Source organism: Propithecus coquereli, unplaced genomic scaffold, assembly GCF_000956105.1.
Source record: "Propithecus coquereli isolate 6110/MARCELLA unplaced genomic scaffold, Pcoq_1.0 Scaffold206, whole genome shotgun sequence".
In the NCBI taxonomy this organism is placed as follows: domain Eukaryota; kingdom Metazoa; phylum Chordata; class Mammalia; order Primates; family Indriidae; genus Propithecus; species Propithecus coquereli.
Genome location: NW_012145634.1, coordinates 678,046 through 701,274, shown reverse-complemented (window position 1 = coordinate 701,274; position 23,229 = coordinate 678,046). Strand labels below are relative to the sequence as shown.

The following is a 23,229-nucleotide window of genomic DNA, read 5'->3' as shown; positions in this document are numbered from 1 at the left end:
GTCAGCCAGAGCGCCAGGGCTCAAGGATGCGAGTTTTCAGCCTCCTCTCTGCACCGTGGGTCACTGCCAACCTGGCTGGGGGGGAAAGGCCACTTGTCTATTAACATCTGAGGCAGCACAGACCAGGCCAGCACAGCCCCAGTTTAGTCGGGGCAGGAGGAGCTGTAAATGACAAGCGCCAGCCTGCCTGTGGCAAATGCTGCAAAAGCACAGAACCACGTGCTTCACAGACGCATGGGGAGCGGACAGGAAGCTGCTGACCTGGGCAGCGCTGGAATAAGACCTAGACATACTGCAAAGGGAGATTCAAGCCTGAAAGCAGGCAAGACTTTCACAGAAAGCTGTGAGAAAGGAAAAAGGCATTTCCAGGAGAGGAAACATTCCAGCAAAGGCTGAGAGGCGGGAGAAAGAAGGAATTGCTAAAGGAGCAACAGACCACTGAAAGCAGAGTGCAGAGTCCATCGGGGAGCAGTCCCGGAGGGGTAAAGCTTGTGGGTGTCCACGGGCTATGGAACCTGGCCTCTGCCCTGAGGAAGCCCCAGGGGGACACAAAGCAAGGGAGCTGAGTGATTGGGGACGACAGAGAGGGAAGAGATGGGCAGGCAGGTAGTTGAGAGGGGGTCTGGGAGGCCAGGGGAAGCCTAGGGGCGTCTGGGAGCACGGAGATGGCTGAGGTCAGGCCTCGGGGGGCTTGGGAGGCAGACGACACAGGGAGGGAAACGCACTGGGTGCTGGGCACGGATGCCTGAGAAAGGGGCAGGAGTGGCCATCCTATGGGGGAAGCGACACTCGAATAGGGATGGGAGGAGGGTGGGAAGGAAGAGAGAGAAGGAAAAGAGGGGAGGAGGGAAGCAGATGGGAGGGAGGGAGGAGGGACGAAGGAGGGAAGGGGAAAAAGAAAGGGGAGGAGGGAGGACGGGGTGAGCCTTGGAGATGTTGGCGAGAAGCGGCCTCAGCACAGGGACCTGCAGGGCAGGAGCTCTGGCAGCCCAGCATAGCGGGGAGGCTCACGTGACCGAGGCAGAATGAGTGGGGCAGAGAACGGCAGCAGTGGTGGCACCAGCTTTTAGTGAGTGTGATGCGGAGTCTGGAGGATTCTGTGGGGAGGAGAGACATGATCTGCCCAGAGCGAAGAGGCCCACGCCAGCTGCGAAGCTGAGAACGTAGCGGGGAGGCCAGGCAGGCGCTGCTGCAATCACTTGAGGACCATGGGGACTGGCCCAGGTGGGCCCAAGTAGCAACGCGCTGAGACCAGAGCTGAGACTAGTTTGTGTGAGAAAGAGGGAGGGGCTGGGAAGGCGGCCTGAGCAGGGGAGGCTGGATCACCAGGCCAAGACAGAGAATTTTGCAGGCAGTGTGCAGGGTGGCCTGGGCACAGAGGTGAATGTGGGCTGGGAGCTTGAAAACAGTCCCCAAAAGACATCTACGTCCTAATCCCCGAAACCTGTGACTATCACCTCATATGGCCAAAAGAAGGGACTTTGCAGATGAGATTAAGCGAAGGATCCTGAGAGGAGATTATCTGGGTGAGCCTTAAATTACGTCGCAAGCATCCTAAGAGAGAGACAGAGGAGAGATTTCACACACACAGAGGCCACTTGACCACAGAGGCAGAGAGAGGAGCGATGCAGCCACATGCCAAGGACTGTGGCAGCCACCAGAGCTGGAAGAGGAAAGGACCAGATTCGCCCCAAGAGCCTCGGGATGGGGATCAGCCCTGCCCACACCTGATTTCGGCCCGAACTGATTTTGTTCTCCTGGCCGCGAGAACTGTGAGAGAAGAAACCTGTGCTGCTTCAAGCCTCCCAGTTCGCAGTGGTTTGTTCCTATGGCCACAGGGAACACAGGTGGGCATGGGAACCACCAGACTGGCTGGGGCCCGCTCTGAGAAACTGAGGGCGAGGAGGGGCCCAAGGACTGTCCCCCTCAGGGATGGGGCTTGAGGTGCTGGAGGAGTGAGGAGAACACAGCCAGGTGACCGCAGGCAGTGCCAGGGAGGCTGCAGAAAGCACAGATGACATCTGGAAGTCTGGGAAAAAAGTGGTTCAAGGAGGAGGAGGCAGTGTGGCCTTTCAGGAGACACAGGTCAGAGCAGAGTGATTTTCTGGGGAGGACGAGACTGAAACGTGCTGGAGAGCCGCGGTGGGCGCTGTACAGGGGGCGAGCACGGCGACGCGGCCTCACCATAGGGGGAAGGTCCTCTTCTTGTCGCGGCCCATGCGGTTCCTGTTGATGGTCGTGGAGCAAGGCACAGCGTCCAGGTGGTGGGAGCTGTTGGGCAGGGTGGGCACCCACTGGCTGTTCCTCTTGGCCTTCTGCTCTCTGCGGAGACAGAGGAAAGGCCCCCATCGTCAGTCTAGGAGTCCGATCCTGCCCACCAGGCATCAGTTCATGCTCAGAGACGCCCCGCTGGGCTCCAGGCCCCTGTGGGAGTCGTCTGTGCACCCCTGAGCTGCAGGGGTCCGCTCCCCAGGCTCTCACTGGCACGCAGAGGCACCCAGGTGAGGGTGAGGGTGCAAAGGGGACACCAGACAGAGCTCCGGGCACGCGCCGGCGGCTCCCCCACAGCCGCAGCGCGCTGCACCACGCACTGCGCATGACTCCCACAGAAGCAAGTCCCTGATGCCGGCTGGGGCACGACAGGGCGTCCCGGGGCAGCAGACACTGAGCCAAGGTTCAGCTTTGCCACTGAGCTGGGATTCACTGGGGTGACACCAAAGTGATTTAAATAACCCAGGTTCCGTGAGGGCTTGCCCTTGTCTCTGAATTCCAGGTTGCTTTTACTACCAGGAAATGCCAAAAGCTACTTATGAATATTTTAAACTGAGGCTCCAGGTTCGCAACTTTCACAGCCGATTCCCAGGCAGCTGGGCCTGTGTTTAGAAACCACAGATCCCGAATACCTCCTCTCTTCCGACCGGTCAGCCTCCTGGAGCCGGAGTCCCGCCCCACAAAGTCCCGCGCTATCTCAGCAGCAATCTCTCGCTCATTTCCAAGTCCGGGAGCTACCTCAGGTGGGTGACGCAAGTGTGTCACCACAGACACAGTGAATGTGAATAACACACAGCCATACATGGAATCCGAGAATCTGAGTCACAAAATTCTACCTTCCTTCCCAAGAGTCCTGAGAGGGGACATCCAGCCTCTGCCCAAGCTATCCAGCGACACAAGGGGAGGTGCCAGTCCCCTTGTCAGGCTGACTGAGCAGTGTGGAGCCAGCCAGTGCCGCTTTGCTCAACCCTCTGCCACCCCCCCCACCTGTGTAGACCCGACCTCCAGGGTAAGAGGATTCAATGCCTTCAGCTGTTCCTCACATGACATGATCATCAAGAAACTGTTTACTGCCCCATAAAAGGTTTCCAGCTGACGAGTGCAGACTTAAAAGTGCCATCCATGTGTACACAATTTCCTTCTAAGGCTTCCCTGGGAAGGCCTGGCCATCCTTGTGTTCTTACCACATCCCTCGGGGGAAAGGATCTGCAGAGCTCACATCTCCACCCCTGGCTGGCTGGAGGCATGCCACCTTTCTCAGGGGAGGATCGTGAGAACAATCCAATGGCAAAGAGCAGAGAAAATCTGGAAAGAAATTAATTTCCACAACCGCATCACTCTAAACAATAATCCTTTTCTTCCCCCTTAGTTCTCCCTGGTTTTTATGCAGAGAAATGCAAATTTTCTTGACAGCTGCAAGCATAAGGTAGGTAGGTACGATCCTGCATCCTGCACGTCTCCCTCACGTGAGCCCTGCCCTAGGCTGCTACAGAATCTGCTTGATTATAATACAAAAGGGTGACATCCTAGTCCCTTCCACTGGCCGCACTTTCACTCACCTGGCCCTTCCCTAAGGCTGGACACTGAGCAACTGCATGTTCTCCAGCATCACTCACAGCGCTACAAAGCATCTCTGTACATATAGTGGGTGCATTGATTTATTTTGTTAAGTTATTTTTTGGGGACAAATTCCCCGGGATGAAATGAACAGGTCAGAGGAAAAAAAAGATGTTTGATGTAACACGTCATGAAAAGGAGACACCCGTCTGCAGAGCTGGCCCCAGCACGCGTGAATGTGCAGCTCTATCACACTTCCCCAGTTCTTTATTTTGCTGGTTCTTACTTTGAATTTTTAAAATTACCCATGAAGACAAACATTCTTCCTATGTCTGTTTACTCCTTGTACTTCCGGGTATGGCCTCTCCTTCACCTATTTATCTACTGGGGTTTCAAGTTAGTCTTATAAATCTGGATGTACGGACTCTACATACAACACAGTAACTTTCCAAGTATTTGCCTTTTAAATTGTTACTGTAAATGCTCCTGTAAAGGTTCCAAGGGTTTTTTTTTGTTTCTTTTTTTGAAACAGGGTCAATCTCTGTTACCTGGCTAGAGTGCAGTGGCATCATCACAGTTCACTGCAACCTCAAACTCCTGGGCTCAAGCGATCCTCCTGCCTCAGCCTCCCAAGTAGCTGGGACTACAGGCGCTCACCACCATGCCCAGCTAATTTTTCTATGTTTTGTAGAGCCGGAGTCTCACTCTTGCTCAGGCTGGCCTTGAACTCATGACCTTAAGCCATCCTCCCGCCTTGGCCTACCAGAGTGCTAAGGTTACAGCCGTGAGCCACCACACCCGGCCAGTTTAAGTTTTTATACATTCAAATCTATTGTTTGTTTCTTTTGTGAGTTTATCTGAGCCACCAATTTTTCTGACAAATTAGTCCTACTGTCAAAGCATTCCTAACCGCTCCCCAGAATCCAGAAATTGGCTTATGTTTCTTAGGAATGCCAATGACACAAAATAAACTTAGAAAATTTGTAAGCACAGTGGGTCAAGAGTTAAAAAGTATTTCAGTTCAACTTCACCCCAACCAGCTCCTGAGTATGAGAGAAGTCCCCTTGGGTGTCCCAGGAGCATGCCCTGGCCAAGAACAAGTTACCTGAGGTAGGTGGGGGGCTCAGTGCTGATGGACACAGCCTTGTACTTCTCATCGTTGCCGTCCAGAATCTCCTCCACCTCTGAGGCTTTCAGCAGAGTCACACTGGTGGCTAGAGTCGTGTATCCATGATCTGTAAGTGGAGACACCACTGGGTCACTCTGCTGGCAGTGGTAGCATGAAGCAGCCAGCCAAGTGGGTGCAGCACATCAAGGTCCTCACATGCAGGAGGTGGGAAAAGCAAGGTGTCTACTCACTACTGCCAAATGCTGGCCTCTTCCAAAAGGGCACTCTGGACTGCGTGCTTTATTTAGAAGCCGGACTGAGGAACGCCTCCAGTGGGCTGATTTGGACTCACTTGCCCCAGGAGTCCTGGCTCGGGGGCAGAGGAAGTGCTCAGGCCAGCAGCGGCACCAGTGACAGCACAGCACAGCCAACATGGACTCTCAGCTCCAGAACACATTCTCTTGGTCCTCACTCGGGGGCAAAGGAAGGCTCCAGAGTAACACCCCAATGGGAAGAGGTCTGACACCACAGCAATCCACGACACGATGCAAGGTGGGGAGATGGAATGGAAGATGAAGAATACTTTTCTTTTAAAACAAGAGCCCTGAGAGGTGGAAATAGCTGCTTCACACCAAACATGAATTGCCGTCCCCGAGCCAGTGCAGATGTGCTGCCTGGAGAGCAGGACAGATTCCAGGCAACTTGACCCCTAGCTCTTTCAGGGGACCTCGGTCAAGAGCTGCTACCTCTCTTTGGGCTCAGCCTGGCTTCTCCTAGAGAACTCAGTCGCTTATGGGGATAGTACCGCCAAAGCACAATGCGCAAGAGTCACCAAGACTTCACCAGGGACTTGCAGGGGGGAAGCGAAGCTGGGGACTCACTGCATTAGCGACTGGTGCCCCACTGGCAGGGGGGGAACAAAAAGGAAATTATTTTAAGCAAGTGAGTGGAAATGTTATAGCAGCGGATAAAAAAGAAGCTCCGGCTCCTGCATTAAAAGAACCACTACTTTCCCGCAGTGGACAAAACCACATCAGCACCTACAGACACAATCAAACAGGACAGACTGTGAAGCACGACACATGCACGCACACACGTGCACACACGCACACACCCGCACCCAGGGCAGCTCTCTACAAGGCGCCATTGCCAAGTGGGAAGTAGTTTCAGCACCAGCCAAAGGGCATGCTGTGTCCATAGCCAAATGTCCCCTTGGGAGTGTCTCACAATGGAGCCCCAGAGTGTCTATGGGGCATCCTTTCGCCCTGCACAGAGCTGCACAGCCCAAAGCACGCTAGTTTCTAGTGTCGGGCAGCTCGCCTAGCAAGCCCCAGGCACACCACAGGCACGATGAGCAGGGACATGCACATGAGCTCTAGCACACTGGCGGCCAGGATGAAGTGCTATGGGATGGATGTGCTCTGGAAAGCAAGCAGTGTAAGCCCCAGAGGGGAGTGGGCGTTGGGGCCACCACCCACCGCTCAGGCTGCATGGAGGATGACTATGGCGACACGCCCACGGCAGATGGCAGAGCATCGCAGCATTCCTAAAACGTTTTGAGACCAACATGTCTTCACCGCACCCACTCCTGTCCTGGCCCCACTGGAAATACCTGCCGGGGACCACCACTGGCTCGCTGGAGCCGCTTTCCTGCCTGCTGTGCGCGTGAGCCAGCCCCGCCCCTGGGACGTCCCTGCCTGCCTAAGGCCAAGGCTGCAGTGAAGACACTCTGGAATGAAAACGTTTTATCTTCATGACATAAGCGAGTGGTTTTGAAACAGGTTTACAAACCCTCGTGAAGACGCACCCTTAGTGTTAGGTTTTGTTTTTTTACCATGTGACGATGCAACTATTTTCTTCCTCTCTTCCACAGTGGCTAGTCGCCTCCAGAGTGAGGGATATCTCTTGTACAGAGAACCTCGGAACATACGGAGGTAGTTTCCCACCTATGAGTAAAGCAAGAAGGCTCATTATGAAGGTCACAGGAGATGTGGAGGGGAAGGTCCTGGCCCAGAGGCTCCGCGAGATCAAGTGGCCTCGAGGTGGCTCCGAGGTGCCCAGCTTTCAGCAGCAATAAAACATTCTGCTGATAGCAAGGGTTCAGCAGCAGGGCACATCTGGCCTGCATGTGTGCATCCGGACGACAGGATCGAGTTCTGAAAGGCATGGCCACATGTCGGAGAGGGAGGTCCCAGAGCTTAGCAAGAAGCTCTTGGTTATTTTGATTTTGGACTAATGATCTCTGGTACTTTCCAGAAATGGAAGGCCTCCTTGACCTTCTTTTATCTTAAGAACAAGACTTTGATATTTTTATGATGTAATAAACACCAAAAAGGTCTTTTAATTTTAGACAGACGCAGGAAAATTTCCCGCACGGCTTGTGTTACTTTGTTTAGTCACAAAACTCAAACCAGGGATACCAAAGGAATTTTCCAAAGGGTTTAAAAAGCACTTATTGGAAATCACCAGACTGCTACATAAATCATTACTGCCCCAAACAATAGTTTCAGTTTGCTTGTATCAAACAATGAAAGTACGACTTTCTTAAGGAAAAGAAATCCAGTCCTAAAGTTTTTTATAAAGACACCTCCTTGTCTCGTTGACTTTTTAAAAATGATCACTTGAGAGTCACACGCAGGGGGCGGCCAGAGCACAAGGTGCCAGGTGCGGGCTCCATCTGTGACCTAGAATCGCTTCCCTTTTTTCTGGGTCTCTATACTCATCTGTCAAATGCTCAGCAACTCTGAACTTCGCCCTACAAAGGACCACTTCTATTATTTTTCCCATTTTACCTACCAAGCATAGTATATTTATTAAATAAAAATGTTTCTCCATTTTCCATTAATGAAAGACTTATGTAATCAACAACCAGAGCTGCTGAACACACAAGAGAAAGGTACCCACAGCAAGACGCTCACGTTCCACATAGAGAGCACAGACCCCTCAGCGTTATTTGGTTTGTGTGTCATTATTATCCGTTCACCCTGTCACCCAGGCTGGAGTGCAGTGGTGTGATCATAGCTCACTGCAGCCTTGAACTCCTGGGCTGAAGTGATCCTCCTGCCTTGGCCTCCTGAGTAGCTGGGACTACAGGTGTGTACCACCATGCCTGGCTAATTTTTTTTTTTTTTTTGGTAGAGAAGGGGTCTCACTGTGTTGCCCAGGCTGGTCTTGAACTCCTGGCCTTAGGTGATCCTCCTGCCTCAGCCTCCCAGAGTGCTGGGATTACAGGCAGGAGCCACCATGCCCAGCCTCCATTATGTTTTTTAAAAGAAATTGACAATACTGTCCCCATGACTACCTTGCAGGCCCAGCAGGGCTCTAGGACTCCCAGACCCCTCCCAAGGCCCCTTCACAACTTATGAGACTGGGCTTGTGTTCTTGGCTTTTCCCTGAACCAGCCTTTGCCCTCTCTAGACCTAGGTTTCCTGAATATAAAATGAAGATGCTGGACTTGGCAATTCGTTAGGTTTCTCTTAGCTCCTTGACTCTGGCTTGATGAATAGAGCCGCCTGCATATGGCAAGAGAACACTGATACACACTCATAGCAACTGCAAATGCCCTCCAAGGCAGTTCTATAGATGTTTCATGGAGGCACTGAGTCTGTTGCTACGGCTGCCCACCTCTCTGAATACAGTGCCTGTTTCTATCGGGAGGGGGGCTGGAGGCATCCATCCAGCAGTGTCACAGGAGCTACTAGATATCAACAGATGGTTCTCCGATCTCGAACCCTTCCCTAAGCTCCAAAGGTCTGATGATTGTTAAGCCAGGCCCAAGAAAGCAAACTGCCTCTCTGTGTCTCACAACTATTGCTCTAACTCAACAGGGAGGGCCAAGAGTGGAGGGGCTGAAAGAGAAGACTATAGTTAGCTTTCTAGAATCTAAAATGTGTTTTGGGGAAGATCTTAGAGACCATCTAGTCCAAGCATCTCATCATACACACGAGAAAAGTGATGCAGGGGTGGAACCAGGCCTCCTGAGGTTCTTCCCACCTGGCCACGTGTTGCTTCTCAATTGGCTCCACCTAATAAATGAAAGCTTTCTTTTCAAAAGTACCACCCACTCAGAATCAAGGCCAAACTGATTACTTTCTCCCCCATTAGATCAGGTAAAGGCTTCTTTAAACAACCTGCCCAGCATTACATACTAATTGCCTTTTGCGTCCTGCACTTAAGTGCCTACAAGACGATGGAGACCATTCTGAGCTGCGGCAAATGGACAGGCACTGGCTCCATTTCCCCAGCACAGCCTTCTTTGAATAGCAGTACTTAAGTGATCATGTGAACGTGAATTTATTGCATCCTGCCCTTTTTGTTTTTTAAAAATTGGTGGATACACAGCCAGGTGTGGTGGCTCATACCTGTAATCCCAGCACTTTGGGAGATTGGGGGCTGGGGTTGGTATTAGGCCAGGAGTTCAAGACCAGCCTGGGCAACAAAGCAAGACCCCCATCTCTACCAAAAAAAAAAAATTGGTGGAAAATGTGATGCAAACACTAAAGTTCTGATGCTACCGACAACATCGGTTTCATAAGTTGACACAACTAACACAAGACAGGAATCATGGGGTGCCCTGAAAGCCTCAGTGTGACCATCAGGAGGCTTTGTTCATTCACACTATGCTCAGTTGTGAAGAAAACCCCAAAAGTTTAAAAATATGAAATGTTGGAGTGTAATACTAAAAACTGCTACAAGGAGAAGCAACTCTCAGAATTTTGTAATGCCTTTAGCTCTCCGGGATTAGTACTTACCGCCTCATGAGAGACTCTATTGATTGATGTTTGCACATCTTAACTGTATATCCACAATTTTTTAAAAAAGGAATATAGGTGGGGATCCTTTAGACCAAAAAGGGCTAGTTTGAGACAATTTGCAAAAACTTAATACACTTAGAACAAACACCTATTGAAGGGCCAGTTAGGATTTTCCTACAGTCAGGGTTTTAGCTGATTCATCAAAGTGCTGTCACTCTAGTTAAGGATTAAAGATCCTTAGGATCTTTCCCCTGTAATAATTCAGAATCAGTTTACAGATATCTAAAGTGTCAATTGCTGCTGAACTGCTGAAAGATCTAGCTCAGGCACTGGGAGCCTTATCCACCCACAAGCAAGCATCCTTCTCCCAATCTGTTTCTTCACTGGTAAACAAAGGTCAAAATATCTCCACTGCCACCCTCAGAGGCAACAAATGCAATGGGGGTGAGCCCTCATTAAGCCCCGGGCTTCCAACCTGCGATTTCAGAACCCCACAAGCAGCACTGGGGGGAGGGATGCACGTGAGATTTGCAACATCTCAAAAGAGTCAAGGGCACTAGTACAGCCCCCAAGCGCCGCAAGGGCTAACCGAACATCCCGTCTCTGCGTCCGGCTGGAGCAGTACCAACTCAGCGCGGAACCAATGGCCTCCCGCGGCGCCCCAAGCCCTGGCAGCAGGGTGCACGGGGACCGGCGAACAAAGCAAGGAAACCCGCATCACCGGGGTGGGGCGGGGGCCAGAGGCCCGGCCCGGCCACGCCCCCATACGTCCCAGCCCCGTGCACGCGCCCGCCGCCGCGATGAATGGGGACGCGCGCTCCCGGCGCGCAGACCCGCCCCGGAGCTCCCGCGGGGCCGGGCCCAGGGAAGGCGAGGACGTGCCGCGGGCTACCTCGGAGCCGATCATGTAGAACTCGCCATCGTCCTCCAGCTGGAACTTGACAGGCTTCTGCCCGAAGGTCTTGCTCAGCGCCATCATCATCATTACGGCGGTGGAGGCGGCTAGCCCGGGCCGGGCCGCGAGGAACTGGGAGGGCTGGGGCGGGGCCGGAGTACGCCGGACCGAGGGGAATCGAGGCCGGGAGGCGAAGTGCGGGCCGGGCCGGGATTCCTGTCTCCGCCAGGCTCTTCAGCTGCCGCCGCAGACGACGACCAGGCCGCCGTCAGTGCGCAGGCGCGGGCGTTGACGGCGACGCGCGCGCCGCCGCCCGAACAAAAGCCCGAGCGCGTCCCCGCGGACCCCTTAAAGGAGCCACGTCCAATTCTCTTCTGCCAGGCTACCTCTCAAGTCGTGGTACCGAGGAAAGCTTTCTCACGGACAAAAATAGCCACTGAGGCCCTGACTCTTGCAGTGGTTTTCCCAGTCTTACAGCCAGCACTGGAACTCAGCCCAGGAAAGAAGAAACGAAATGAGGCCTGAAGACCGTGAGGACAGAGCCACATCTGGAAGCCTGAATGGTCTGGACGAGCTTTATGACCCAGGCTAGCGCCTCAGTTTCCCCGCCCCGAAATCGCAGTGCAGCTGAGCAAATAAGAGGCCTCCTAGGAACAGATATCCCAGTTCCAGGCCTACAGCTCTTCCTACAGCAGTGGGGATGGGCAGAATGACAACACTGGGTGTGGCATGGCGGTATTCGGAGGCCCAGGTGGTATCTGGTGTGGCTGGTGCATCAGATGAGTGTTGGAGGGGAGCTACACCTTCTCCATTCCCTCCTTAACTCTGCACTCTGTGCCTGCAATAAGCACAGCCCTACCCTGTGGCTCTGCCCCTTGGCACTTACAGCCAGGAGTGGGGACCACCACTACTGAAAGCATCAAAGCAATCCAGGCACCCGGTTGAACAATGCAGTGAGTGAAAGGAGCCCACTGCTGACAGCTCCGCATGGTTCAGTCGGATGGAATTGCTGCTGTGATAGTTGCTACGAAGATGTGGTGCTGGGCAGGGCAAGGAGACACCGGGTTGAGCTAGGAAGGGCCATGGTAACCATGAGTTTTGTTCTGTGTCGCCACAGCAGTGGCAAACCAAAGTACAGTTGTCCTTTGGTGTCATGGGGGATTGGTTCCAGGACTCCTGTGTATGCCAAAATCCACAGATGCTCCAGTCCCTGATATAAAATGGTATAATATTTGCATATAACCTACACATATCCTCCTGTATACTTTAGATTATCTCTGGATTCCTTATGATACCTAATACAGTGTAAATGCTATGTAAATAGTTAAACTGTATTGTTGAGGAATAAAAAGAAAAAAGTCTGTATATGTTCAGTACAGAGACAACCTCCTTTTTTTCCCTCAAATATTTTCTACAGTTGGATGAATCCACAGACATGGAACCCACAGATATGGAGGGTGACAGTACTTTACAGTGGGGCTGGGGTGTGACATGATCAGATAAAATGGCCACCACTCGAGGATGAACTGAGGGAAGCAAGGAGCCAGTTAAGAAGCCACTGCAGGTGTCCATGAGATGTGATGGGGGGATGGAGCAGGAAGAGCCCCAAGCATTGTGCCCAGCCCCAAGGGGCAGGGCTAGGGGCTTGGGGTGGGGTGGGGGCTTTGACCCTGGCTCCCAGGGTAGGGCTGGACTCACGCCAGGCCTCCCCATCCTGGCTGCGCAGTCACAAAGAGAGACCAGGCGGGCAGGTAAAAAACAACTGTTTTTAATGATAGTCCTCAGTAAAAAAAAAAAAAAAAAGGCTTTGTACACACTGTACACACATTTACATGGCTTTGGAAGATAGCAGTGCTGGAATGAGGGCTTCAGGAGGATCTGGCCTGGGACAGGATTGAGGTATGTTGGGGCCTCCAGGGCCTGGGGTCTCCTGCAAGAAGCACCTGCCTGCCCCCAGCTGTCTGTGGACCTTTTGGCCTGCATCCAGCGGAACAGAGCTCCAGCATCACCAGCAGGAAGCCAGCCAGATGCAGGCACCTACCCAGAGCTGACTTCTCAGGTGAGGGCCCTGCCCCATGGCCCAGTTGCTCAGCTGGGGCTGAAGGCCTTGGGGGCCTGGCACCACTGCTCCAGTGCCAGCTCCTGGCAGGAACCACACAGCAGGGATCGAGTGAGGACGCTCCAGTTCCCTCAGCCCTGCCAAGGTCCTACCCTGAGACAGGGACAGAGATGGAAAGCAGCCAGATTTGACCGGGACCTGCGCAGGTGGAGCGGCGCCAGTCCCAGGCCGCCCTCACTCTTAAGTAAAACCAAAGCCTCCCTGCCCAGTCCGAGACAATCGCTGGCAGGTGACCACGACCAGCGTGGCCCTCCCTGCAGTTGTCATGGTGATTGCACCCCCACCCCACCCCCCTGAGGAGACATGGGCTTGGTCCCATGCCTGGTGCCCACAGCCACCAAGATGGCTGCAGGTCTCTAGCCTGGCAGGGGTCGGCACCCCTGAGGACACCCAAGCCGCGGTCAGAGGAAAGTGTTGGCAGCCTCAGCACAGCCAAAGAAGTCGGGGCCCACACGGCGGGGGAAGCCTTCCAGAGCCTTCACCTTCACAGGGTCAAACTTCCAGTAGAGGCGACCACGCAGGAAGTAGGCATACCCTGAGAAGAGAAGGTCAGGCCTGAGTGAGTAGACACTAGGCCCAAGGGACGACTGGGTGGGCAGGCTTTGGCTACTGCTGAGTTCCTTGCAGGATCCGAGGTTGGCCTTCCCGAACGCCCTTCCGCCTGCCCCAGGGTCTGGTCCCGCCTTACAGCTTCCTGGAACTTCAGTGGCCCAAGTCCTACCTCTCAAGGAAGCAAGTCCCACTGCCCTCACCGCCCTCCATGTCATTCTCTCCTGTATCCAGCAACCAGACTACAGATGGGTTTCCTGGAGTCCTAGAGCCTTAGGCCACCCCAAGACAACTCTCCCAGCAGGTCCCAATGTAGGAGAGAGAGAGCACTGGACTGCGAGTCCTGACCTGGCTCTAGTCCTTTGCAATTGTGGGAAGCCGGGTGGTTCAGTGGTTATGAGCAGGGACCGCCTGGGTAAGAGTCTTGGCTCTGCCACTGTCCACCTGGGTGGCCCCAGTTAGAGGCCTCGTTGCCTGAGCCTCTGTTTGCTCCTCTGGAAACTGGGTTCATAACAGGTCAGACAGCTGTTCTGAGACATGCACGAGACTTGTAAGGAGCTTAGAGCCGTGCCTGGGACACTGTCAGCCCTCTGTGCTCAGCGGTTATTATCTTCCTGGCTGTGCCCAAGGGACTGGGGCAAGACTGCACTTCTCTGGCCCTCAGCCTCTTCATCTGCAACACAAGATATACTACTGCCTGGCCACCAGGAGGAAGACAGATGGCGCTGGACAAAGGCCCAGCCACCACTGGGCGGGAGATTCGGCTGCTGCACCCACCTCCCACCAACCGCCCCACCCTCAACGCACCACTGGCATCCTGGAAGGCAGCATCAATCTCAGAGGGCACCCCTCGCCAGTCGGTGGCCCGGCGGGGCACGGGACTGTCCACACGCCGGGTGCTGGGATGGAAACGCCAGTAGTCCCCTCCTCGGAAGAAGTAGATCTTGTTCTTCTCAGGACCCCAGACCAAGGCGGCATGGACCGGGGATCCCACCAGACCCAGCTCAGAGAGGGGTGCGGGGCCCAGGACTGGCTTCTCACCATCGTACACCCAGTACTGAGCGCCTGCCGGAGAGGAGAGGCTGCAAGGAGCTGCCAAGCCATCACTGCCACGCCCAGCACCATGGACCTGCTCTGCCACCACCACAGACTCTCCCAGCCTCAGTTTCCTTGTCCATAAAACATGGGGGCCAATAGTGCCTGCTCAGCACCCCACACGCCCAGAGGGAAGTGGGAGGCAGCTGGGATGAGCCGGGGTGAAGGCTCTGTAAAGTACCACTGGGTGGAGCTACTGTAGTCAGCGGAGGGCTGCCTGGGCTCCTGCTCCTAGCCCTGGCATTTGGCTCTCTGTGACAAATGCCCGCTGACCACTCCCTAGGCCCCGCTGCCCTGAACCCACGTGCAGGTTTCCACACCGCACCTTTGCTTCTGAAGTCTCTGGCACCTGGAAGGCTCCAGGGTCTCAACTCTGCCAGCTGAAGGTTGAAATCACAGCTCCAGGGTCACAGACCTGGATCAAATCCCTGCCCTGCCTTTTCCAAGCTGCACCCTCAGTGAGCCACTTCGCTGCCTCTGAGCCCTGGAGGCCTCATGTCTAGCACCCTGCCCCATGGGGTGGCTTTGGGGGCTGGATGCACCAGTGCACTGCCAGATGCGCAATACCGTCTACGCTCCTCCCATCTCCAGAGCTGCCCTCTCCGGGGCCTCCCAACTGTGCTCGAGGAGTGTGCCACGCTCTTCCTTGGCCTCCAGCCTTTGGGGTACCCTCTCCCTGCCCACTGTGTCCCTGGGGATCCATCTGTCTATCACTACCCTTGGCATGACATTCCTGGCTCCAGGAAGTTCCTCGAGCAGACCCTCCACCTCCACTCACCTTGGAAGAACCAAATGTGTCCCTGGGCATCCTCAAAGACCGCGTCCACAGGGCTGGGCAGTCCCTGCCAGTGGCGAGAGGCCAGTGCCGGGTAGCCAGGCTGCAGCCGGCCCCCACGCAGCCGCCACACAAAGCCTGCCTTGAAAAAGAAGAGCTCGCCCCGAATGGTGGAGACTGCATCGAAGGAGGCCTCACAGGCGTCCGGTGGGGCTTCCGGCTTGGGGGGAGAGGGGCCTGTGCTGAGGGCACACGCTGCAGCCACAGGGCCCCACCTCAGACTTCCCACCCTCCCAAGCCTCACCTCCAGCGGTGCAATCTCGTTAGTGTCCATCCCAGCCTGGGGACCTGGCGCCGGAGCCCTGGAGGTGGGGGCAGGCCAGGGCTGGCCATATAGGTGTTGGATACCCCTGCGGTCATCTGGGCTGAGGCTCAGTGGGTAGCGGAAGGTGTAGAAAGGGGACATCAGAGCCTTGGCTGCTGTCGTATGCTGCAGCCCCAGCACATGGCCAAACTCGTGGGCTGCCACCTGCAACAGGTCTGTGCCTGGAGAAGGGAGATGGGTCAGCGACACCTGGACCTCCTGCCACAAGACACCCATGCTCCAGACCCAGTTCAGGGACTTTGGCAAGTTCCCATTCTCTATGACCTTCACTTGCCCCACCTGGAAAATGGGTACCCAATCCATACCCTGGTTGTCCCCGACAGTCCAGGTCTCATCATAGTCGAAGTGGACGTCCCCTTCTCGATGGGTCTTAGGGAAGAAGGCATGGGCCAGGATGCCTCCAGGCCCATCAAATGGCAGGTTGTCCCCATGCCAGTACCTGTGGGCAGGTGGGGGCAGAGTCAGTGACAGCTGGCAGGCGGGGCTATTCCCTGAGGGATCCCAGGCCGCCGATCACCTGGTGAAGTCGATCATGATGTCAGCGCGGCCCTCATGCACCTCAGTGAAGGTGAGTGGTGTCACCTCGCTCCATACCTGCAGGGCCTCTGCCACTGTCTGCCGCACCTGCTCCCGAACCAGCTGCCAAGGGAACCGGAGGATCCTGCGGGGAAGCGGAGGGGCCTGGGCCTCAGGGCAGGGACAGCCCCTGATGGCCGAGAGGTCAGGAGTTGCCCCTAAGTGTTGGTGGGTGTGTGTACTCTTGGGACACGGTGAGGTGTGCTGTGGGCCTTGGGTGTAGCACATCAGTCTGCCTGGCTATGTAGACACGTCTTTGTGTGGGTTTGTGTGTACTTAGGCATGTACAGGTGTCTGCATTCAGTGGAAAGAACACAGGGCCAGGAGTCCCAGGACCCACGTTCTAGACCTGACAGTGCCACTCACTATGGGGAGACCTTGGCCCCTTGAGCCCCCTCTTGGACCCAAGGTCCCCACCCAGGAAATCCCCAAGGACTCTGCACTCTCAGCTCCAACACCATGAGACACCAGACAGTTCTTCCCTCCCAGGCTGAGTGGCCGCCTGCAGGATGTGGGACCTCAGCCTCCCTGGTCACGCAGTGAGGAGCTGGCTCCTGCCTGCCCCTGCCCCCCGCCGTCTCCACCGGCACCAAGCCCAAGTCCAGCAGTGACGTGGCTAACATGGCCTTCCGAGAGAACAGGGCTGTGTCTGCCTCCTTGACCGTGGAGTCCCGGGCCTGGCCCTAATAGGTCCCCAGTAAAGGCTGCCTGGGTGACTGAACACCTGTCCCCAAGCATGTGCTGAGACTCCCCGGGCGATGACAAAGCCACTTCCCCCTGCTGAGGGAGGGTATCCATGTGTGTGAGGGGGTGTTTGTTCACATATGTGTCCTTGGATGGCGGGGGTGGCGGGGTCAGTGGGCACATAGGCCCATTAGCCACACAGATCTGGCCCTGGTGTGTGTCTCGAGAAGCAGCTGTGAAGGTGGCAGGCTCACACATGGGGACACAGCGCCCTTGAGTCCTGCTCGCGCAGCCCCCAGCCCCTACCTGTAGGTGAGGTCTGTCTTCTCCCAGCGCCCGCCCGACAGCACGAACCGCTTCTGCCGGTTGCGGGCACTCAGCCCATCGGGTGGGTCAGGCACGCCGCAGCGGGGAGGCCTGGAGCCACTGGCAGGCCGGGGGGCCTCTTGGGTGGCAGGGGCAGGCACCAGGCTACTGGGCAGAGCTGCATGCCAAGGCTGAGGCCCCCTTGTCATGGGGCGCCGGCCATGCGCATCCTGGGCAGGAGAGAGAACATGAGGGCCTGGTCAGGCCTCGGGCCCTCGTGGCCTGTGGTTAGAGGTGTGGCCCATCAGCACACCATGCACAGCCCCGGCCCACCGTGTGGCTGGACAAACAGGGAGGGAAGGGCACCAGCACACAGCAGGGCCCTTTGGCACTAGGCTGACTCTGGGGGCTGGCGGGGGGAGAGCAGGAGGAACTTCCCTGGTGTTTCCTCTAGAGTGTTTTGGGGTTCACTTCTGGGAGTGTGTGGAGAATACAGTCAGGGGTTCGTAGCCCAACACCTCATTCCAAGGCACCAGGCTGTCTCCCCAACCCACCCAGGAGGGCCCTGGGCTGCCTGTCACCTACTGACCTACTCAGGCCAGCGAGGTCTGGGTGGGGGTGAACCGGCTATGAGCCCCTGACTGTATCCTCCACACCCCCCCCAGGAATGGACCCCAAAATGCTCTCAAGGAAACACCTGACGAGTTCCTCCTGGCTCCACACCTCCCCAACTCTCCGCAAACTCGTTTCCACCTCCCTTTCTTTGCTCAGGCACACCTGGGTCACCCCACTCTGCCTCCCCGGTCATGTGAGCGGCTCTGCCATCTCCCCTGCCCAGGATGTCCCCCTCCTCCCCCAGCGTGGATGGGCTGCAGCCCTGTAGCGTGGCCTTGGTCTGCTCACCTGGCCAGTGGGGATGGCGGTAGCTCCCCAGCGTGTCCACCTGAGGACTAGACAAGGCGATGTGTGTGGAACACTTAGCACAGGCCCGGCACCCGGCAAGGGCGCCTGGTAACTGAGGCCTGACTTCCAGCGCAGGCAGTTTTAGTCACACCCCACCAGGGCCCATGCACGGCGGGAGCTAGATCTGTGATCTGCCTGCCACGCAGGAGGGAGGGGGCAGCCAGTTACCAGGCACCCGGGCCCACCTGCTAAAGCCCCAGGAGCACAGTGCAATTCTGACCTAAGCTACATCCCCCTACCCTTTGCAAGTCCGCAGGGCAGAAGTCATAGTTCTTGTGCATGAGAAAAACAGAAGCTCAGAGAGGGTGGGAGACCCTGTGAGGTCACCCAGCAAGGGCGTGGCAGGACCATGAGCGGACCCTGGGATCCTAGGCCTAAGACTGAGGCCTGGCTCAGAACCTCACAGAGCTAAATCTCCTTCCTGCACTGGAGGAGAAGGATGGAGCTGTGCTGTCTGCCGGGAGACTGAGCACCTGTCTGGTCTGGGCAACCGCAGCCTCGGCACAACCATATTTGGGGCAGGAGCCCGGCCACTCAGGCCCCGCCTCACCCTCAGCCTCTGGCAGCCGTCCCAGGCCCCAGATGCCCCAGGGTCAGCATCCCAGGCCTCCAAACTCCTGATCCCCGAGCTGAGGAGTCAACTCCCAAGAACACCCCAATAGGAAGGGGCCTTCTGAATGTGGGGGCTATGGAACTATTAAGGGTGTGAGACCCTGGAGCCACTTCCCCCACTTCCAGAGCTTGCTTGTTGCGTGGTTACGTGGCCCAACACGGCCGCACTGGGATGTGGTTCCAGCCAATTCTGGGCTTATTGTTTTTTTTTTTGTTTTGAGACAGAGTCTCGCTCTGTTGCCTGGGCTAGAGTGCCGTGGCATCAGCCTAGCTCACAGCAACCTCAAACTCCTGGGTTCAAGCGATCCTTCTGTCTCAGCCTCCCAAGTAGCTAGGACTACAGACATGCACCACCACGCCCAGCTGATTTTTTTTCTATATATTTTTAGTTATCCAGCTAATTTCTTTCTATTCTTTTAGTAGAGACGGAGCCTCGCTCTTGCTCAGGCTGGTTTCGAACTCCTGAACTCAAACGATCCACCTGCCTCAGCCTCCCAGAGTGCTAGGATTACAGGCATGAGCCACCGCGCCCGGCCATGGGCTTATTGTTAATAAGTACTTATCACCGCTGCAGGCCAGGCCCCTGGCATCTGTGGACATGCTCTTAGCCCCAGTGGAACTTCTCACCAGTGCCACCGTCATCACCCCCATTTCTCAGATGAGGAAATGGATCCCAGAGAAGATAAGCAACTTGCTCTGGTAGCGGACTGTCTGTGCTCACGGCCCACCCCGCTCCCTGCTGCCTGTGCTCTGCTCTCCAGGGCTTGAGTCATCCTTCCTTAGTGACACCTTAGTGACAGAAGAGAAGGAACAGGACATTATTAAGCACCTGCTGCTTCCCAGGCATTCTGGGGGCAGGCTCACTCAGGGTCAGTAGGGTGGGCACGATTCATATCCAAGGTCTCACACTGAGGACATGGACCTCAGGTCTGCGGACTGGCCACAGAGCCTGCCCCCTCCTCCCCGCCATGCTGCCCCTTGACCTACAGTAGAAACAGATTCCTTCCCCTAACCCTGGCAGGGGTATAAGGACCCTCCCTGGGAAGGGCAGAGCTACATTGTCCCCTGGGATCCCCAAACAGCCCAGAGTCCCACCTGCTGGCTCTGCTTATGCCCGTGGCCTCTGCCTCTGCCCTCAGTGAGCCTGCGCAGCCAGCCACGGTGGGACACCCGTGGAGCCATGGACACACCCCACACACCCTCCACTGTCCCTTCCTCTCCTCTCCCACAAGGCACCATGTCCATGCCCAGACTTCTGGATCCTGGCCCTCTCAGTGCAGAAAAAAGAGCCAAGCTCTGCAGTTCAGAAGGCCTAGTTCTACACCATGGTGACTCTGGACATGTCACTGTCCTCTCTTAGCCTCAACTTCCCCATTTGTCAAACGGGGGTGATGCCACAGCTCAGGGCTGCATGACATCCTTCTGTAATGCCTGCTGCAGTCTCTGGCAGAGAAGCGCCTCTTCCCTGCCCTGCTCCTTGCACAGTAGGCCTCTCTTCCCCTTGCCAACGTCTCTATGGCACCTCCAGCTCTCCCTCAAAATCTCCAGACTAAAATGGTAGAACAGAAGTCGCGGTTAGAAGGGAGCTCCCAGGCCCAGAGAAGTAAAGCTCCATGTGCAGGTTCTCCCAGCAGGGCAGAGGTCCCTTGCTCCCTCGCCACGTCCTATTCATTAACCTTAGAGCGTGAGTGAGTAGGACATGCTGGAATCCAGGGCTCCAGCAGGTGTGATTTGTTTTTTCCTTAGATCCCATCATTTTCCAGCTCTTGGCCTCAGTTCCCCATCACTGGATGGGACACACACTCCCAGCCTCGCTGACCTCCCACGCTTCATCTTTTAGAGTCCTCTCTGGCTGGGGCCAGATGCCCTCGCTGCAAGGCCTGGCACGAGGCAGCTGCCAACTCCTAAGATGGGTGTGCTCGGTGCTCCTAGGAATACGAGATTCAGTGAGGTGAGGTTGGGGCACAGCCCACTCCTGGCCTCATCTACAGCCCTGGGGAGCAGGCATCCCCCCATTTTGCAGAGGATGAAACAAAGCCCAGAGAGGTCAAGGACTTTGCTCAGGGTCACACAGCAGGTCAGGGAAGAGCAGGGCCTAGACCTGGGGCTCCATGCCTCCCGCTCTGGAGCCTTCCCCTACTGCAACCCCCAGCCCACTCTTGGCTTACCTCCAAAACCCACATTCCTGAGGAGTGTTTCTGCTCCCAGTGCATTCCCTCCTGGGCCAGCAGCTGCCCTCTGCCTGCCCTGTGGTGGGTGCCCGGCTGGCCTAGCCCTGCCCTCTGCTGGCAGGCACCAAACCACAGCCTCAGACAAGGAAATTCTCCACAGACCCAGTCTCCTGGCAGAGCTCGGAGACTCAGGGGCGGCCCTTGAGTCAACTTCCAACCCAGAAAACAGGCAGCAGCAGACAGAGGGGACATAAGGAGGACCCCTGGCTAGGAAACCACTGAGTAAGGCCAGACTAGTTGTGCCTCTCTCTGGGCCTCAGTTGCTATCTGTCCAATGGGATAATTAATCAGAGCTGTGCCTTCTGCTGTTCGGAGGTGAGTCTGAATGGAGGGCACTTGGTCAGGCTGTGAGGAGCACGGGAGCATCACCATGCTGTTCTATGCAGCATCCTGTCCCTCTGAGGCCCAGAGAGGTCAAGCAACCTGCCCAAGTCACATAGCCAGTTGGCAAGCAGGTTTACCTTCTTCCCCAAGCTTCCGCCTAAACACCCCCCTCCCTCCCCTCCCCTGTGGCCTCCAGGAGGGGAGGTAGCTTTGTCCCTCTGGACTTCAGGGCTTTCATCAACCCTGAAAGCTAGGAACTGGGATGGATAAATATTTACAGAGCTCTCCTGGCTCTGCTGACAGCAACCTAGGGATAAACACACCAGAGGTAACCCCAAATGCTCCCTGTGTGTCTGCAGAGTGACAGACAACAGCTCAGCTCAGACGCCACCCTATGCTGGCTCCCAGCCCCAGCGCTGACCCTGCACAAGCATCAAAGTGGCAGCTCCAGGTGACAGAGTATCTCCAGTGTGCCTGGCATCACCTCCTTTCATCCTCAGTGCCCAGCAGGTACTGTCACCCCCTCTCACCCCCCATTGCAGATGGAGTGGGTGAGTTCTGAGGCATAAGAAGGCTCACTCAGGTCACATGGTTCAAACACAGATCTCTCCAAATCCCACACCTGTGGGGTCAACAGCTACCCAGGGTGATTGATTCCTTACTCGGTCCCAGGTTCTAGGGGACCAAGAGGGGCTGGGAAGAAGCAGGGCCTCCAGACTAAGGTGATCCCCACGCCATACACTCTACCCCACCCATCCCAACCCCTCCTGCTCGCATAGCCAGCAGAGGATGAGGCTGGCCAGGGCAGAGCCGGTGTGTCTGGACAGAGGGCCCCAGCCTGGCCAGGCCTCCCTCTTCACCACACCAGTTCCAGGACTCCAGCCTGTCACCCCCTCCTGCTCCCATGCCTACCTGAGCTGGCTGGACACCTTGGCTGCAGGGCAGAGTGGCCCAGGCACCAGGCCCTGCCTGGTCACCCCTGTGACTGGTGCTCTGAAGCCCAGCTCAAGGGAAGGTGCAGCCTTTGGAACACACACAGTCTGTCACACATACCCGGTGACAGTCCCTCCTTTCCTCACTCTGTCCTCTCTCTTACCTGGACTTTCTTCTCCACTTTGGAGCACACACTTCGGACAATGTGTGCTCTTTCCATTTCTCTCCCCACCCTTTTGCCCTCTGAGGGTCTCAGCCACCCACTCTCAGCTCCCCCTTCTCTCTGACGCCCACCTCTTGGTCACACACGCTGCACTCATACCGTCTCATACTCGTGCTGTCCTGGCTCCGAGCCTCCCAAACTTCCTGCCGGCAGGTGCACAGGGGGCAGCATCTCCTGCAGGCTCAGACCCTATTCCCCCAGCGCAGCACTACCCTCCCTGGCGCTTCCTTTATCCCCTGTCCCACTGTGCACCTGGAGGTGCGCTCACTTCGGCCACACACCTGCTGGCTGACACCCGCCTGGGACCTGCTCCGCTTTGTCCCTGCGATGAATAGGGGGCTCCCGTAACCACTTCCTCTGCTACCTCGCCCAACATGCACCCGGCATCCGCGACTGGGGCGCGAGGGGCAGGTCCCTGCGCTTGGAGGGGGCGTGAGTCCAGTGTGGAGTTCTGCTCACCAGTCCCAGCCATCCCGGCGCGGGCTCTCTTTGCACACTTCCAGGGACAGGAAGCTCACTATCTATCACACCCACAAGGAACCAGAAGGCGTTTCTGGTACCGGCCGCATCAGGCCACCCAGGGCGCCCTCGTGGGTCCGGATCGGCCGCTGCGCCCAGCCCGCGTGCCCGGCGCCCCCTCGGCGAGGAGCGGCCGGCGGGCACTCACCGGCGGCCAGGCCCGGCCCAACAGCGGCGGCGGCAGGAGCAGCGGCAGCAGCAGCAGCGGGAGCAGAAGGGCGCGTGGGGCCGCGCCGCGGAGCCCGGCGGCCCGAGCCATCCGCCCCGGGGCTGCTGGGCCTGCTGGGCCGCGCCGGGCCGCCGCCCCTTATAGCCTCCGCCCCGCCCCCGGCCCCGCCCCCCGCCGCCTT

The 23,229-nt window shown here is 56.4% G+C and overlaps 2 protein-coding genes across 3 annotated transcripts in view; both read right to left on the bottom strand.

The window, feature by feature from the left end:
- The window catches only part of SMARCB1 (SWI/SNF related, matrix associated, actin dependent regulator of chromatin, subfamily b, member 1), a 35,719-nt gene extending 24,741 nt beyond the window's left edge, over nucleotides 1–10,978 (bottom strand). Inside the window, exons 1-4 of one of the 2 annotated variants that reach the window (XM_012644133.1) lie at nucleotides 10,583–10,978; nucleotides 6,771–6,882; nucleotides 4,934–5,063; nucleotides 2,185–2,322 (exon numbers count right to left, since the gene is read on the bottom strand). In XM_012644133.1, coding sequence (XP_012499587.1) covers nucleotides 2,185–2,322; nucleotides 4,934–5,063; nucleotides 6,771–6,882; nucleotides 10,583–10,675 — 473 coding nt within the window. In that variant the 5' untranslated portion in view covers nucleotides 10,676–10,978. Of the gene's footprint in view, nucleotides 1–2,184; nucleotides 2,323–4,933; nucleotides 5,064–6,743; nucleotides 6,883–10,582 lie in introns of both variants that reach the window. The other variant, XM_012644132.1, reaches the window with a different exon arrangement.
- A 2,127-nt stretch (nucleotides 10,979–13,105) lies between these two features.
- Nucleotides 13,106–23,138, bottom strand: MMP11 (matrix metallopeptidase 11). The gene is made up of 8 exons (XM_012644097.1): nucleotides 23,028–23,138; nucleotides 17,075–17,304; nucleotides 16,026–16,169; nucleotides 15,814–15,947; nucleotides 15,428–15,669; nucleotides 15,127–15,343; nucleotides 14,061–14,318; nucleotides 13,106–13,239 (listed from the first exon to the last, which is right to left on the bottom strand). Exons 1-8 carry the CDS (start codon nucleotides 23,136–23,138, stop codon nucleotides 13,106–13,108), a joined length of 1,470 nt encoding a protein of 489 aa, XP_012499551.1.
- Between the last annotated feature and the right edge of the window lie 91 nt (nucleotides 23,139–23,229).

Bases quoted from the DNA above. Each gene is read 5' to 3' on its own strand.
- MMP11 (XM_012644097.1), bottom strand. From the start codon at position 23,138: ATGGCTCGGGCCGCCGGGCTCCGCGGCGCGGCCCCACGCGCCCTTCTG. The intron at 16,170-17,074 runs GTAGGGGCTGGG...GCTTCCCCGCAG, and splicing joins AAGACAGACCTCACCTACAG to GATCCTCCGGTTCCCTTGGC. The intron at 13,240-14,060 runs GTGCGTTGAGGG...TTCTCTTCTCAG, and splicing joins TGCCTTCCAGGATGCCAGTG to GGTATGCCTACTTCCTGCGT.